Genomic DNA, 15,957 nt, shown 5'->3' with positions numbered 1-15,957 from the left:
ATTTATACCCGTTACTACATATGAAAGTGTGAATATTTTTGATTTGTTTACCAAAAAGTTCTTTTTTTCTATTCGTCAAACCATGAATCAACATAACAAAAGGTGACGAATCTGACTGTGATGACTGAAGTATCTTAAAGTTCGATCAACGCCAATGGTTTCAAATAAAATGGTTTAAAATGGAAAAATAAATCAAGAACCTTAAAAACATACATCATGACAATAAAGAAAAACTTCTAACAGACAAAAAGTTTTCAGTACACTGCACAAAATACTACAGATTGATTAAAACCCTGGATGAAATCGACAGCTTGACCTTCAGAAAGATTAAAGCTTGCTCACAAGTTGTCTCACCAGATTGCGCTCAAGGTGTTCAAGGTAAACAGACTCTTTGTTCTGTGAAAAATAGAGCTCAGAATTTTTTGAAATATAGATAGGTGTTTCTATTCAGGCTTTTTTGTAATATGCTGTTTGTACCTTTTTAACTTTCACCTTTCGATTGTCCTCTTCCTATCTTCTGTAGGTATCTTTATCACAAAGACCAACCAAAAGATAAGACACAAAATGTTGTGGATAACTAATCAAGTCAGATATGTATTGGTATTTCTAAACGGAAGACTTATCAAGTAGCAAAAACAATGTCATCACATTGTAATTTACAAAGTCTATAAACTATTTGGAAAGAATGTCCAGCACTGCCGATAACCAGATTGTAACAGCCATTGCACCTGGGTCGGGATTTGTCAACCTGTCCTGACTAACGTAACTAGAACGTCCTGCCCTTGCCTTCATTGTCGCTGTACTCTTGGCACCTTCTGTACATTTCTGGAACAGGAAGAAAATATTTTAGATACTCTAAAGAACAATTTTATTTGGGCCATTAAATGCCACATTCATACCAGAAAAGAAAATTCAATGAATGAATTTTAAACCAACGAAAAGATACACCAAAGGTTTACAATTTCCTTTGATGGAGTATTGAGGTGGGTTGGGTTGGTCGTATCATAAATGTGTATATCGCATCTCAAACAAATTGTTTTACATTTGTCATTTCTGGGCATTTTATAGCCGACTAGGCGCTATAGACTTTTCTCCTTGTTTCTATTGTTGTTAATTTCTGTGTCAATTGGTCTCTTGTGGAGAGCTGTCTCATTGGCAATCATACCACATCTTACCGTAACGTCACATTAAATCAACACCTCTTACTCTTATGACATTGTACAACCTCGTGTCGTATTGAATTCATAATGAAAATTAAGATTTTTGTCAAGTTGTGTTGAATAACTTTGAATTCTATAAAGTTGACACCTATTGTCTTAAACTACAATTTTTTTAACATACCTGGACAGCTGATTTAAATGAATCTAGAGGTGATTTGTTGGCTTTAAGGCAAGATAATAATTCTTCGCTTGCAGGATACAATGCATCCAACTGAAACAAATGCGTTTTATACTATAACTTTATTTTATAGTAAAAAAGTCTGGCTGTCGTGACAATTTGTTCATCGTCTTTGTTCGTATAAATAACAGCAACAGTAGTACACCACTGTTCACGTCATACATCGATTGAGAAGGTTACAAACTAAAATCGGGGGAAACCCATCAAATATAGGGGTTAAACAACGAAATAACAGAAACACTGAAGTAAAACAAAAACACCATACGACAATGTAACGCACACAGAAACGAACAACTGCTATTTTCCTAACTTGGTACAGGACATATACTTTCATTTATTTTTATTATTCTTATTAAAACTGTTAGAGACAAATTTATTTCCTTACTGATGAAAATAAAACGATATGAACGGATTCACGAGCTCTTTCTGCGGGTTTGACCTCAACCACTAGTATATAGCTACAATGTGCAATCGGTTTAATGGTAGATACAAATAAAAATGAAGTGTTAGCTATTGCTCAATAATTATATTCCATTTTTAAGTATACTCTGAACAGGACGTTGAAAAGATAAGGTGTAAAAACGAATTACACGATAAAACGAATACCATATTTAAAACTACGAAAATTATGTATTATTGCCAGTGAAGTAACTATCATGATCCATAGACCGAATGACGTAGAAGTAAGCAAATATTTGTCACCGTAATGCAAAGAATATCATAGAAAATAAATATAATGCCACAAAAAAAGACAAATGTAAAATGATTAAAACGAAAAAGGAGATATCATATTCACATGAAGCTTTACACCAAACTTAAATAAGTTTTAATTATTGGTAATTGAGATAATAACAACAAGCAATTCATACATGGATATTATGTGTTAGAATACGCAAGTTTTCGAGTAAAGGGAATGCAGATGAGTGACAAGAGTGAAAACACATTACATGGTATAGTGTACCAATTTCAAGATAGTTCTAAAATTTCATGAGTCTCAAGCTTCTTTGTTAAGTTCATAATAAAATTTGACGAAATTTTCATGAGAGGAGGGACGGACAAGGGTTAACTAGCATATCCCGTTTTTCAGAGAATGCAGTAGATACTATTTTTGAGTACACTCTTAAACAAATCAACTAGTTGGCGATGATCGCAGTAATGTTACACATTCTGAAGCAATACTACACAGGGAAAACATGTTCTTGTGTATCATACTTACCATTGTTCTATCCCCAGGATCAGCACCACCGTACCTATAATGTATTGGTATCATTAAATCAATGAAGCATACAAGGGTAACATTTCGATTAAACTTTTTTATTCCCAACTGACAAGTGCAAGAAAGATAACTCATATTCACAAATAAACAAAGATGCAAAATTTTCAATAATTCAAAATTATTTTAGAACGAAAGGATCTCATGTATTATAAGTAAAAATAAGATGTTACTGTTTATATAAGTTAATAAAATTAACGGTACCAATTTTCTTTCACCAGATGCGCATTTCGACAATACATGTCTCTTCAGTGATGCTCGTGGCCAAAATATTTGAAATCCAAAGCTTATATAAAGGATGAAGAGCTATAATTCAAAAGGTCCAAAAAGTTTAGCCAAATCCGTGAAAGAAATCAGAGCTTTGCATGAGGGAGATACATTCCTTAATTTATAATAATTTATAATATTTTGTAACAGTAAATTTTAATAACACAATAAATCCGTATGTCCATGCCAGTACCGAAGTATTAAAATATGCATCAATTACAAAATGAAATATAATGCTTGCCGGAGCACCTGAGATCACCCCTAGTTTTTGGTGGGGTTCGTGTTGTTCTATGTTGTGTTATGTGTACTATTGTTTGTCTGTTTGTCATTTTCATTTTTAACCATGGCGTTGTCGGTTTATTGTCGATTTATAAGATTGTCCCTCTGGTATCTTTCGTCTCTCTTTTACGTCCGTATGGTTGTTACACAATGTAATTGTATCATTAAAATTGAGCAAGCATGTCAAAAACTTTTTATTCCCAACATCAACTGACAAGTGTAAGAGAGATAACTCATATCATCAAATAAACAAAATGTAAAATCACAAAAATACTAAAGTCCGAGGAAATTCAAAACGGAAAGTCCATAATCAAATGGCATAATCAAAAACACAACAAACGATTAAACAAAATATTGTCTATTATTAATACTACATGCTCCAACATGACCATGACACAAACTGTCTTCAAAATAGTTCGTTAGTGCAATAATATTTTGATACATTATTTCCATGTGGAATTTTCTGTGGTTACCTTTTAAAGCAAAGTATTTGTTTCGACCTGTACAGGTATGATTGGCATAGTCTCAATGGGAACACGTTACAAAAAAATGTTTGTCAAGTAAAACACATGATATAATCAGTTGAAATATGCATTAATTATAAAATGAAATATCATGTTTGTCTTACTTCCGTATGGTCGTAACACCTGCAGCTAATGCACTGCTCCACGCTAAAGGAGAAATTTCTTTTTGTAGTTCACCAGCTACAGTGGTGAAAAATAAGCTATATAACTGTGAAATATAAGAACAGAAAAAATATCAAATATTTGTTATATTTAAATCATACAAAATGAATGTCATTAAAGATGTACCAGGGTTATTTATGTTTATTATTTAAAACTATAATAAATTATGACGACGTTTATATCGAAGCATTGTATATTGAGTTGATGTTACCACCAGGAATAATAGTCAATAAGATGATGTTATATTTTTCTACACATATAAATAAACTCATCATATATACCAGAACCAAATTTATTATATACGCCAGACGCGCGTTTTGTCTACAAAAGACTCATCAGTGACGCTCGAATCCAAAAAAAATTAAAAAGGCCAAATAAAGTACGAAGTTGAAGAGCATTGAGGACCAAATTTTTTAAAAGTTTTTCCAAATACAGCTAAGGTAATCTATGCCTGACGTAGAAAATTCTTAGTATTTCAAAACATTAAACAAAAAAATGAGCAACTTACCCCTCCAGATGAGCCTCCCATTGACACCTCAGCAATGTTCCCCAGTCTCTTGGCCAGTTCTGCAGGATTACCAACAGGCAATGGATTGTCTTTGCTATTTAGTTCTGATAAAACTTCTGTAAAGATGAGGATTTGTTGGTTGAATGACTTACATCAATATTCTTTAATGTATATATAGTCCATTGACCACTACAGTATAACATGACCAGTATCTTCGTAAAATGACTGATAATAATATTTTTCATAAAAAAAAATAACACTACGGTACTTTGGCAAACACAAGGAAACAACAGTTTTTTCTGGGTTTTTTTCTGTTTATTTTTAATTTTTATCTTTATTTCCCATGAAAAATACATTTACGTAGCTAATTATAAACATACAGTTATTTCAAGGTTTATTACTGCAACATACCCATAACATCTGTAAATGACCCAGTAATGGACATATTTTTTATAAACCAAAGATTTTACACCCCAGGAATAGATTAACCTAGCTGTATTCGATATAACATTTTTGGATTTGGTTTCTCAATGGTCTTTAACTTCGTACTATATGTGTCCTTTTAACTGTTTTATTCGAGCGTCGCTGATGACTTTTAAACGTACAAAATTGTATGCCGGTTATCTTTGATGATTTAACCAAATGTCTTCTAAAGAAAAAAACGATAACCATGTGTCATAAACATAGACATTCCTGTTTCATAAAACATCCAATACCCTATTTTATAGGACATCAAAAACACTGACCAAAATATACGCATCTATTGTTTGTCTCTAAAAACTGTAAATCACTAAGTGATTTTATACTTTCTTTTTTTTATCACTGAATTAACACAAAATTGTTCTTACATATGAAGGCGTTAGTATTTGTAGTAATTCAGTGTTTCTTATGTTCCATTGTTTTCCTCTTATAGTTGATGTGTTTCTTTCTGCCTTGTTTTGTGACCCGGATTTGTTTTCGCTTAATCGAGGTATGACTATTGAACAGTGGTATACTACTGTTACTGTTATTTATCTGTTAGCATGTTCAATTATAAATGAAAGCCTTTTTTTGTATGTATGCCTTATCTTATGAGGATACTAGTATATTAAAAGAACTCTTCCTTGATTTATTTGTTTGCTCAATCAATTCAACATATATTTATCTTAATAAACGTACAACACTGCTATTCTTAGTGAATGTTTTACAACATAACATGAACATTTCTGTTTACCCATAAAAATCAAATTTATGTTAATTGATCTGGGTACCTTGTGCCCCACGTGCCATGGTGCTCCCACAATCACCATCACCACTTTCTTTATCTAGACCGTTTAATTTCTCTTCAGATGCGATCAGCTGTTCAGCGGCCGTCTTAACCATATTATATAGTAGTTTCTTCATATCTTAAATAGACGATATTTACTCATAACTCATCCCATTTGATCAATATATGCAACGGTAATTTATATATAGATGACCTAAGATGCGTCCGGTATTCAATGCTTTTCAACTACGTAGTTTTTTTGTTTGTTCCTTTTTACTTTTTTATTCTGGTGTGACTGACAAGTCTATTGTAGACGAAACATGCGTCTGGCATTTAAGTTATTAAACTTGGTATCAATAATAAGTTTGTTTATCGATGTTTAAATAGGTATTTAAACTTTAGGTGTATAAAAAAGTAATAAACCAGTAGGACATGCTTTTATCTAAAATACGATAGTACTTTTTTCTACTCAAGAGAACGATCCTTATGTCTTATGTTCTTATGATCCTTATGTCTTATGTCCTTATGATCCTTATGTCTTATGATGACTGATGTACCCGTATTTTGACTATTTTATTTATTGTGTCTGTTTAGTTAACACATCAATATAAATGTAACAGAATTTAATGAGACTGTCATCAAAGTGAGAGGATTAGCGCTAAAAAACCAGGTTTAATCCACCATTTTCTACATTTGAAAATGCCTGTACCAAGTCAGGAATATGACAGTTCTTGTCCATTCGTTTTGATGCGTATTGTTATATGATTTTGCCATGTGATAATGGACTTTCCGAATTGATTTCCCTCTAAGTTCCGTATTTTTGTGATTTTGTTTTTTAGAAAGTCTATGAATAGTATTTTGCATCTACAATATAAAGATTGGCTCCTTGTTGTGTATATTTGCTGTGTTTATCATGCATGCACTTGACGTATTTCTGCTTTATGATCTTGTATTACTATACCTGCACTGACTGTGTCTTTCACAGTTTGCTGTGTTGTGATATGTTGTGAATCTTCTGAAACAATCTTTTGAGGAGTTGTTCTGGTACGTTGACCACAGGGTAAATAAGGACGAACCCAACCTGGTGCACTTGTTTCTGCATCTATAAGAAAAGGATTGTTCAGAGATGAAACATTTTAAACATTCCTTGAGTAGTCGATACTAAGTCAGTTGAAGCGGTTGAGCTAGAGAATTACATCTATAGCTCATGTTCTCCAATTACAAAATCAGTGTTTTTATTTTTAATTATAAAACATGTTTTACTAGTAACTGATTTCTTTATTTGTATCCTAAAAAGTAATGCCTAAATAATGTGCTCCAACTGAACATTTTCCTTTTTAAGTAGTTTTAATGTAAATAGCTTTGCAATAAGAAAAGAAACAAAACATGGACGAATATTTTGTTATCAAATAACATTTTTGTAACGTGTGTCTACCAACAGTCACCTGCTCAATTCCTTATTGTACTCACCTAAAAAAATTCTTATTGTAATCACCTAAACAATTCCTTAATGTACTCACCTAAACAATTCCTAAGTGTATCGTCTAAATGCAACAGAGTGATAGAAATACCAGCCATCTCTAAGGATGTTGTAAAAGATCCGCAATAAACTCTTTCTACCTCTACACCTCTCGACTCTGTTGATTTCAAAATAGAGAGTTAGTCATGTTTATGAATGTGACATTTCGGTGGTTGTTTCTTGCAATGTTTCTTGCAATGTTTGTTTAGCCTTGATATAAAGACACAAAAAAATCTTCCGATTATGAACGGAGTTTGCATGAAATAAATCTTTCGTTTCAGTTATATTCAAATAAATGCATTCAAGAGGTCTTTGCGTCGGAACTAAACACATTTATTCTAAAAAACAGTTGTTGGCATGACACGGGTTATGTTCTTCTCATATATGTTATGATGGTATGATACTAAACCCATAACGGGAAGGATTGTGCCTGATGTTCATATGATGAAATCATAATCTTTCAGTCAGTTTAATTGAAGTCTGGAGCTGGCATGTCAGTTAACTGCTAGTAGTCTGTTGTTATTTATGTATTATTGTCATTTTGTTTATTTTCTTTGGTTACATCTTCTGACATCAGACTCAGACTTCTCTTGAACTGAATTTTAATGTGCGTATTGTTATGCGTTTACTTTTCTACATTGGTTAGAGGTATAGGGGAGGGTTGAGATCTCACAAACATGTTTAACCCCGCCGCATTTTTGCGCCTGTCCCAAGTCAGGAGCCTCTGGTCTTTGTTAGTCTTGTTTTATTTTAATTTTAGTTTCTTGTGTTCAATTTGGAAATTAGTATGGCGTTCATTATCACTGAACTAGTATATATTTGTTTAGGGGCCAGCTGAAGGACGCCTCTGTCTCTTTGACACATTCCCCATTTCCATTCTCAATTTTATTCAAGAATATATTTATAGAAAAAAACTAAAACGCCTCTTTTTTCCATTTTATATTTAGATAGACAAAGACAAAAAAGAATAATAAATAAAAACAAGCAAATTAATGAATAAACAAGAAATGATTTTTATATGTGTTTTTTCTATCGATGTGTATAAATGTTTGTAATATTATTCATTGTGCAACTTAAATAAACAACAAGAAAGAATTTACTGTCATACAGTAATGGTTACTTACCTAACAACAAGATGGCTTCCCTTGCAATGATATTCAATTCTAACACAGACGTACCACCAAGATTGTTAATCATACATGCAACCTTGTCACCTGTGGTAACGAAATAGGAAATTACTTAATGATGGGAATGAAATAAAATATCAAATTAGGAAAATTAGGAAATTATAGATATTTCAATAGTTATTCAAACATGAAATTTTATAGAGGACTAGTCTATCGGTTTTGGTTTACCCTTTCACACCATTGGAGTTAATCTCAAATATTTGGTTAGGTCGTGTTGCCCGATCTTTAGCTTTCTGTTTAGTATATTTTGGACATTTTTTGTCTCTTTTTTTGTAGTTGGCTTGTGTTGTTTAATTTATGTCATTTTGATTTCAACATGCTTTACAATTTTGACTTCGTAAACGTGTGATGTCATTCTCAGCTTCCAATGAACACCCATCAACAACTGTACAAGTGAAGTGCTGACATCAAAACTAATACAAACAGTTGTCAATTATCACTTTGCCAATAAGATAACTACATACCTGCTTTGACTTCTAGTCTTGAGTTGTTGTTTGGGTCTGTCATGTGGTCAATCATCATTCTAACAGCTTCATTAGCCGACACCAACTATAAAATAAACAGACGATACAAACAATGATTTGTATGCCCTACCTACGATAGTAAAGGGGCATTATGTTTCTGGTCTGTGCGTCCGTCTGTTCGTCCGTTCGTCCGTCCCAATTTCATGGTCCACTAAACATAGAAAATGATAGTGCGAGTGGGGCATCCGTGTACTATGGAAACATTCTTGTTTTAAATGTTGTAATACGTTATCAAATGGACTTGGCTTATAAGATATCAGTTATTAGATGAACTTTTTGTCTTCTTTTATTTATGAGAAATCTTTATTTGGCTGTTATACAAATTCTATTACTATTCATTGTATATCTACAACCGCAAGTGAATTTCAAGTAAAGAGTAAAAAAGTTTCGACAGTTAAGAGCAATCCTTATTTAAAAATAAACTAATATAAATAAACAATCACCTTTTAGGTGCATGTATTAAGAATGAGAGTAAACTATGCGTCAAAAACAATTGTTATACAACATTATAATATTTCATTCATTAAATTATAAACTGACAGAAACCTATCAGTTAATTTGTTCTTATTGAATGTATACATATCACACATATTAAGTTTGTTTTTAAGAGAATAGCAAGCGGGGTTTGAGTTTTTGACACCAGACACATACCTTTGTTCTCTTCACGCCAGCTTCCCCATGAATTCCTAAAATGCCAAACTTTTATACGTCATTCAAAAGGAAAAAAACAAGGTGATCAAATCAGGTATTCTATATTGTATTTTGTATACAAATGTTTGTCTTTTAAAAGTTTTTTGTCGTGGCATTTAATTCGTTGTAGACTAACAAGTTAGACTATCCCTTGTATAAAATTGAGAATGGAAATGGGGAATGTGTCAAAGAGACAACAACCCGACCAAATAAAAAACAACAGTAGAAGGTCACCAACAGGTCTTCAATGTAGCGAGAAATTCCCGCACCCGGAGGCGTCCTTCAGCTGGCCCCTAAACAAATATATACGTGTATACATTCCACTCCTATTTAACAAATTTGGCAATAAAAGTTTCCAATTTGGAATCTCATAAATAAAAACGAAGTGCTGATTGGTTCTACATCAATGTAGTTGTTAAAAAATTAACCTATATTTCGTACTTTCTGATGAAATCATTCGCTGCCATGACATTTCAGATCAAACTGATAGTTCCAGTATGAAAACGTTTTACTAGTGCATTCAGAACATGACAGACTCTGATATGGGCTATCGAGGTTTTTGTGGTGTTTTTTTTAATTTAAGCCTGCTTTCTTTGATGTTATCCCGTCATTATTCAAACAAAGGTATCACAAGAGTAATAAAAGAGGGACGAAAGATACCAAAGGGACAGTCAAACTCATAAATCTAAAACAAACTGACAACGCCATGGCTAAAAATGAAAAAGACAAACAGATGCATTACCAAGTCCGAGCTCAATCTCATCAGCTCCTAAAGTAAATGTTGCTCCTGCTCCTGGTATTGTACACGACGATAAACTTAATCCAATGGTGCCTGAAATTAGAAAAGGTAGAAATAAAATAATATCTTATTACCATTTCATCAATAAGGTACAAAAAAATTCCTTGTGTTTATCAAAGCATTAAAGCATTTAGATTAATGTGAGTTTAATACTAAATCATATGCAATTCGATTTGCATTAGATGCAGAACACTTAAAGAAAATAGCACTTTAACAGTCAACTTCGTGTTTAAATTGCATTTCGCAACTTCCAAATATAACACTTATATTTATCCTGTGGTCAAAGACAGGATTGTAATTGAACCAAACTGTCAAGTACTCTCTTAACTTGAGGTTTAGTATCACATATTTTAACTCTTAAACAAGCTTACCCATTTTCGTCACTGCATCCTTTGAAATTCTTACAATATCTTCTAATGATCTCCCTTCTTCTGCTAAAGCACCGCATATCTTATAAAGTTAAAATGAATCAAAAATACTTTTTTATAAGAAATCTATAAACATAAATATCTAAAGAACAACTTTAGAAAAAAATTATGATTTTTATACTTGAGTTATTTGATCATTTTACTTAATACTCATATCTTGCTGTAAAACAATAAAAATTGTTGTACGGTCTAATATATTTACAAAACTTTATTGTTGATATTGATTTATGTATAAGAATAACAACTTAAAACTGTAACTATCATAATTAAAAATGATGAGTAAGTGTTGAATTTGTGATTTGTATAGTTGTTGTTACTCCTTTTGTCTTATTCATGTTTCTCCATTGCGTTGTCAGTTTATTTTTGATTTGTGAGATTATCCCTTTGGTATCGTTCGCCTATCTTTTAAAATATCTTCGTTTGCTTTCTATTTCTTTGTCAAGTTATCAGTCTGTGTATTTGATTGTCACTAGAAAACAAATTTTTAAATAAACTGAGAAAATTTCAGGAACTCCAATTGGAGCAAGACTAGTGCATCGACAAGATTCACGTATCATGCAATCCAACCGCATGCTTCTTACCAGACAGACCATTTATAATTATTTTACTCTACTCAAAGTGACGCAAACGGTAAAACATTTGAAGAAACAAATAAAAAAAATTGATGAAGTCGTTTCACCCATTATGAAGATTCAAGTACAGACGTGGTCCCTATGTACATTGGCATTAACTCCTTGATCCATATAATTCCAAACTCCGATGTGCATGCAATTTTGACACTGAAATGTTTCCATTGTATTAGAACTGACCATGTAAAGCGTCTAGCTAATATAAAAGTGCTGGGGATATAAATGAAAGCGGGCATAAAAAATTAGCAGGAATATAAAACTACACGAAAATCTTTTTAACGACCGAAGTGCATTGTATTGGTATATCAGAGAAGGAAACTATGCAGATATCTCGATAAGAATTGTCAATATAAGGTTTCTAGCTAAGTTTAGTGGTGCACTTTTTACCTAAAGCAGGAAGGAAAAACAAAAATGGGTGCATGTATATTGTAGATTAATGAAATATCAGACCAGGGAAATATTTCAGCTGTATCAAACCTTCTCGACTAGAATGGTACCACAGAGTCCCCGCCGTCCAGCAGTTTTATCCGATGATTTAAGAGCACAGTCTTCACCAACGACTACCATGTCACATTTGTATCCTTCATGTTTTGCTCTCTCTACTGCTAAACCAAAGTTTATCCGATCTCCTGTGTAGTTCTTTATGATGACAACCGTACCACCTAATATAGGATCGTGTAAATACACCCATCATAGATACAAGGAGTGAAATTGTGTATTTGCGTATTTTAGATGTCTATTAGACGTGATAGTATTTTGTATAACGACTAAATTTGGCAATTACGCGTATATATGAATCTGTTAATCTAAAGAATAATTCAAAGGTCTATTTTGGATATTACCAAGATTTCTGAAACATTACTGAAGCGGATGGGATGCATGCACTAGCGGTTTGTTTTCTTCATGACATATAGACCGACCTTTAGAATAAGAATAGTGCCGACAAGTCCCCTCTTCCCAGCAGTTTTATCGCTGCTAGTAACAGCACAGTCCTCGCCAACAATGACCATTTCCACGTTTATGTGTTCGTGTCTAGCACGCTCAAGGGCCAAACCAAAATTGAGTCTGTCCCCAGTATAATTAGTCACAACCATTACACAACCAGCTACAGAACATTAAATATTCACCAATAAGGCCAAAGTACAAGCCCTATTTTGTTATGTCTCAAATTGCATATATTAAATTTTTATGGCAGTTTATTTAGATAGTGAATATAGTACCGGATTATCTCCCCATACAGTCAAGATCAAAATTTTAGCAAAATACTACATGTCTACCCTAACTTAGAGAAACACAAAACACAAGTGTTATGATTATTTTATGTTTGGTGTAATGAGGTTTTAACGTCCGTCTCGTCTTCTTGTCATGCGCACCAAGACAGATGACACTTACAGAAAATTGGCTGCTTACCATATCATAAAAAAATGAGGTCAGCCTCTCCCCGTTTTTTATAAGATTTGTATTTGTAAATCTTTAGTTTTCAGTGTATTGTTTGTGCGCTATGATTCTTCATTCAGTCTATTTATCAATTAGCAATGGTATCGGTTGCCTTCCTTAATCTTCTTCGTCATCTAACTTGTATGGGCTATAAAGTGTTTTACTCTATTCCGTATTCCGTAAGAGTCTTTACGATTTAAATGTCTTATCATGATACACCTAACTGTGCTTGTTCTGGTTGTAATTGTAAAACTAATATTATACATTGTGATTTATTTTGGCCTTTTCATACTAGATAGTAACATAAATGACGCTTTCACTTGCAGTCTTACTAATGTTTGCGTCAGTTTTCTCTATTGAATTGTTTCATATGTTTCATGTTGGGGCCGTTTATAGCTGACCATATGATAAGGACTGCTTATAATTGCTCATGTCCACTTCATTTGAACTTTTGTTGAAAGTTGGCTTATTGTCAATCATATCACATCTCCCTATTTTTATATTGTAATGTCTCCTTTTTATGCCACACCTACGATAGTAGAGGAGCATTATGTGTTCTGGTCTGTGCGTCCTACCGTCATTTCGTTCGTCTGTTCGTTCGTATGTCCGTCCGTTCGTCCCACTTGAGGTTAAAGTGTTTGGTCAAGGCAGTTTTTGATGAAGCTGAAGTCCAAACAACAATAATACGAGTGGGGCATTCGTGTACTTTGGACACATTCTTGTGTTACATTGTAAGCGTATTTACATGTATTTAAACATAAGTTCTTTGTTATTTTATAAGATTAACGTAGGTAAATGGATAAAAATCACAGTTCTTAAAGTTTGTCCCTCCATGTAAATGTAATCGCATAAGCATCTTACCGACCATTTTTCCTTCTTATATCATTAATTATACATGTTACTAAACATGTATGTCATCATATTAACTGTATTTGTTACCTTAACTATTGTGTCTGTATTTATATTGTATGTTTCTCTGTAAACTTGTATCTATAGTTTTTAGAGAATAAAATATCTATCTATCTATCTAAAGAATTATAACATGGGAGAATAACCAAATTAATTTCGTGTTCGTGCATAATTAAAAACTGTTTTTTAAATTTATTGCCGATTGATCAACACCCAGTAGCAAATAGTCCATGCATTTTCAGGACCAAATTCGTAGTTTAAAAGCGTCAAGGTAGTTTATAACTAATATTTAATAGACATACAATGCTTGAATTTCCGAGCATTCACAATAACATTTGGTATTTCAGTATTTTATTTATTTTTTACATACCTGCATTTTTCTTTGCGACGGCTCTAAGACATGCCAGTATACTTTGAGGAGGAGGTGATGTAAAAACAGCTCCTGCCACAGAACCACTCAGCATTCCTTTGCCAACGAAACCTTCAAATCATGATTAAAATAAAATTCATACTACGACACATACCTAATTTTGTATATTAAAGCTTAATATATGTGGTTAAATCACTGCTGATTAGAAAAAAAGAAAAATCTTCAAACAGAGATATGTAACCAAACATTTTACCAGAAGGATACATAAACAAAAGTCTTACCAATCTATGGTAATTTAACACACAATATTTGGGATTGACATGCTCCTAAATGGTGTGTAAAAAATGCGTTTTGCACACTACAATTTCAATATAAAGGTTTGCATCTGAAATTCAGGGAGTACAAATTGTTCGTGAAAAATGTGCAAAAGTATTGCCACATTATGACAAAGATGATTATTAAAAAGATTTGTTTTTTTTCAAATTGTCTTCATAGATCAAAAACTGATCCCCGAGAAATGATCAGAAATGAAAATACTTCTTGTACATCAAAAATGGAGAGAAGAACTACCTCAATTTATAATTAATATAAAGCTTAACCTATTCCTTTTTTTGTTATCAATTTAATCCAATTCAAATATGTATTGCCATGTAAATTTTTAACATTAAGTTTGTGACAAATACTAATAACTAGTTTTCAAAAATGTTGGACACCCGTCAAATGGGGATTGCTTGTACAAGTATCATTCGAATGACATAGTATAGATCTGTTACATTTATTTCTTAAATTCTTCAATTCATTATTATATCTAAAATGGCACTGTTATGAAAAATACAATACAATTTCACGAAGTTGAATAGAAAAATCTTATTAGAAAGCAGAACATATATTGCTCGAATCTATTTTACAGAGCTTGCAAAAATCAGTTAGTACTTTCTTAAAAATTTTAAAAAGCGTTATCAATGCTCGTCGTTATAAATAGATAAACATTAATACATATGTTTTATTGAAAACATTCATTCCCAGCCCCAACTTATTGACAGATAATAGAGGTAATATTCTATCTCGTTTAACTAGACTGAATAAATTTATGAATGAATTCGATAAGTGTGTGTGTACTTATGAATACACACTCAAGTATTGATTGTAAACATAGTCCTGAGATAAACACTTACCTGCGTGAGCAGGTTCATGGCCGGACCCACCACCACATATTAGACTAACTTTCCCACTGGCAATTGCATCGTTGATGTCAGCGCGAATCACAACTCTGTGACCCTCGACCAAGCGAAGACCTGGGTTTACCGCTACAAGTCCTTCTAAATTCTCATCAACACATCTTTCCACAGTATTTACAAGTTTTTTGCAAGCCGTCGACATGTTTACTTCGGACGCCCACTTAGGGTCAAAATTTAGGACCTTATTTTATCAATATAGTAATATACAAATCAGCATCGGAAAGATTATGGTATGGTGTGCCATTCTTGTCAAATACGCGAAATTTATTTAGATATGATGGGCCAACTTGTACAGATCTGGAATAATGACCGATTGGTTAAGTGTGCAGACTATTTGTATTTGTATGACGGTGTGAGTCCTTGAGTACTTGTCTTGCAGCTTATGTTATAAATGATCCTCTGATTATACATTTTTGTACGGCATTTATTTTTCTTAGCCGGTTAAATTCCATGTTTCCTTATTCAAAATGTATAAATCATTGGTCAGAGAATGTCATATAAGAATTAAAAAAACACATGCTCTCATTTAAGAGGGATTAATATGATATTCATAGTCTATAAATGGAAAAG

At 32.7% G+C, this 15,957-nt stretch overlaps 1 protein-coding gene across 2 annotated transcripts; it reads right to left on the bottom strand.

The window, feature by feature from the left end:
- Positions 1–565: 565 nt before the first annotated feature.
- Positions 566–15,615, bottom strand: LOC134710041 (triokinase/FMN cyclase-like). Of its 2 annotated transcripts, none has more exons than XM_063570195.1 (16): positions 15,325–15,615; positions 14,150–14,260; positions 12,354–12,538; positions 10,748–10,826; positions 10,320–10,409; positions 9,539–9,573; positions 8,828–8,912; positions 8,301–8,390; positions 7,178–7,294; positions 6,619–6,759; positions 5,662–5,796; positions 4,412–4,527; positions 3,846–3,949; positions 2,615–2,648; positions 1,342–1,431; positions 566–825 (listed from the first exon to the last, which is right to left on the bottom strand). In XM_063570195.1, the coding sequence occupies exons 1-16, from the start codon at positions 15,527–15,529 to the stop codon at positions 673–675; spliced, it is 1,770 nt and encodes a 589-aa protein (XP_063426265.1). In that variant the 5' UTR covers positions 15,530–15,615; the 3' UTR covers positions 566–672. The 2 variants fall into 2 exon arrangements, with proteins under 2 accessions (XP_063426265.1, XP_063426264.1); XM_063570194.1 differs by lacking the exon at positions 12,354–12,538 and adding an exon at positions 11,911–12,095 and having other exon boundaries at positions 15,325–15,610.
- Between the last annotated feature and the right edge of the window lie 342 nt (positions 15,616–15,957).

This window comes from Mytilus trossulus, chromosome 3 (assembly GCF_036588685.1).
Source record: "Mytilus trossulus isolate FHL-02 chromosome 3, PNRI_Mtr1.1.1.hap1, whole genome shotgun sequence".
Lineage (NCBI taxonomy): Eukaryota > Metazoa > Mollusca > Bivalvia > Mytilida > Mytilidae > Mytilus > Mytilus trossulus.
The sequence above is the reverse complement of the archived record's forward strand: the minus strand, read 5'-3'. Positions and strand labels throughout refer to the sequence as shown.

Coding starts and splice junctions, on each gene's coding strand:
- LOC134710041 (XM_063570195.1), bottom strand. CDS start 15,529: ATGTCGACGGCTTGCAAAAAACTTGTAAATACTGTGGAAAGATGTGTT. Junction 7,295..8,300: donor GGAAGCCATCTTGTTGTTAG/GTAAGTAACCAT, acceptor TGAAATCAACAG/AGTCGAGAGGTGTAGAGGTA. Junction 6,760..7,177: donor TACACTTAGGAATTGTTTAG/GTGAGTACATTA, acceptor CTTTTCTTATAG/ATGCAGAAACAAGTGCACCA.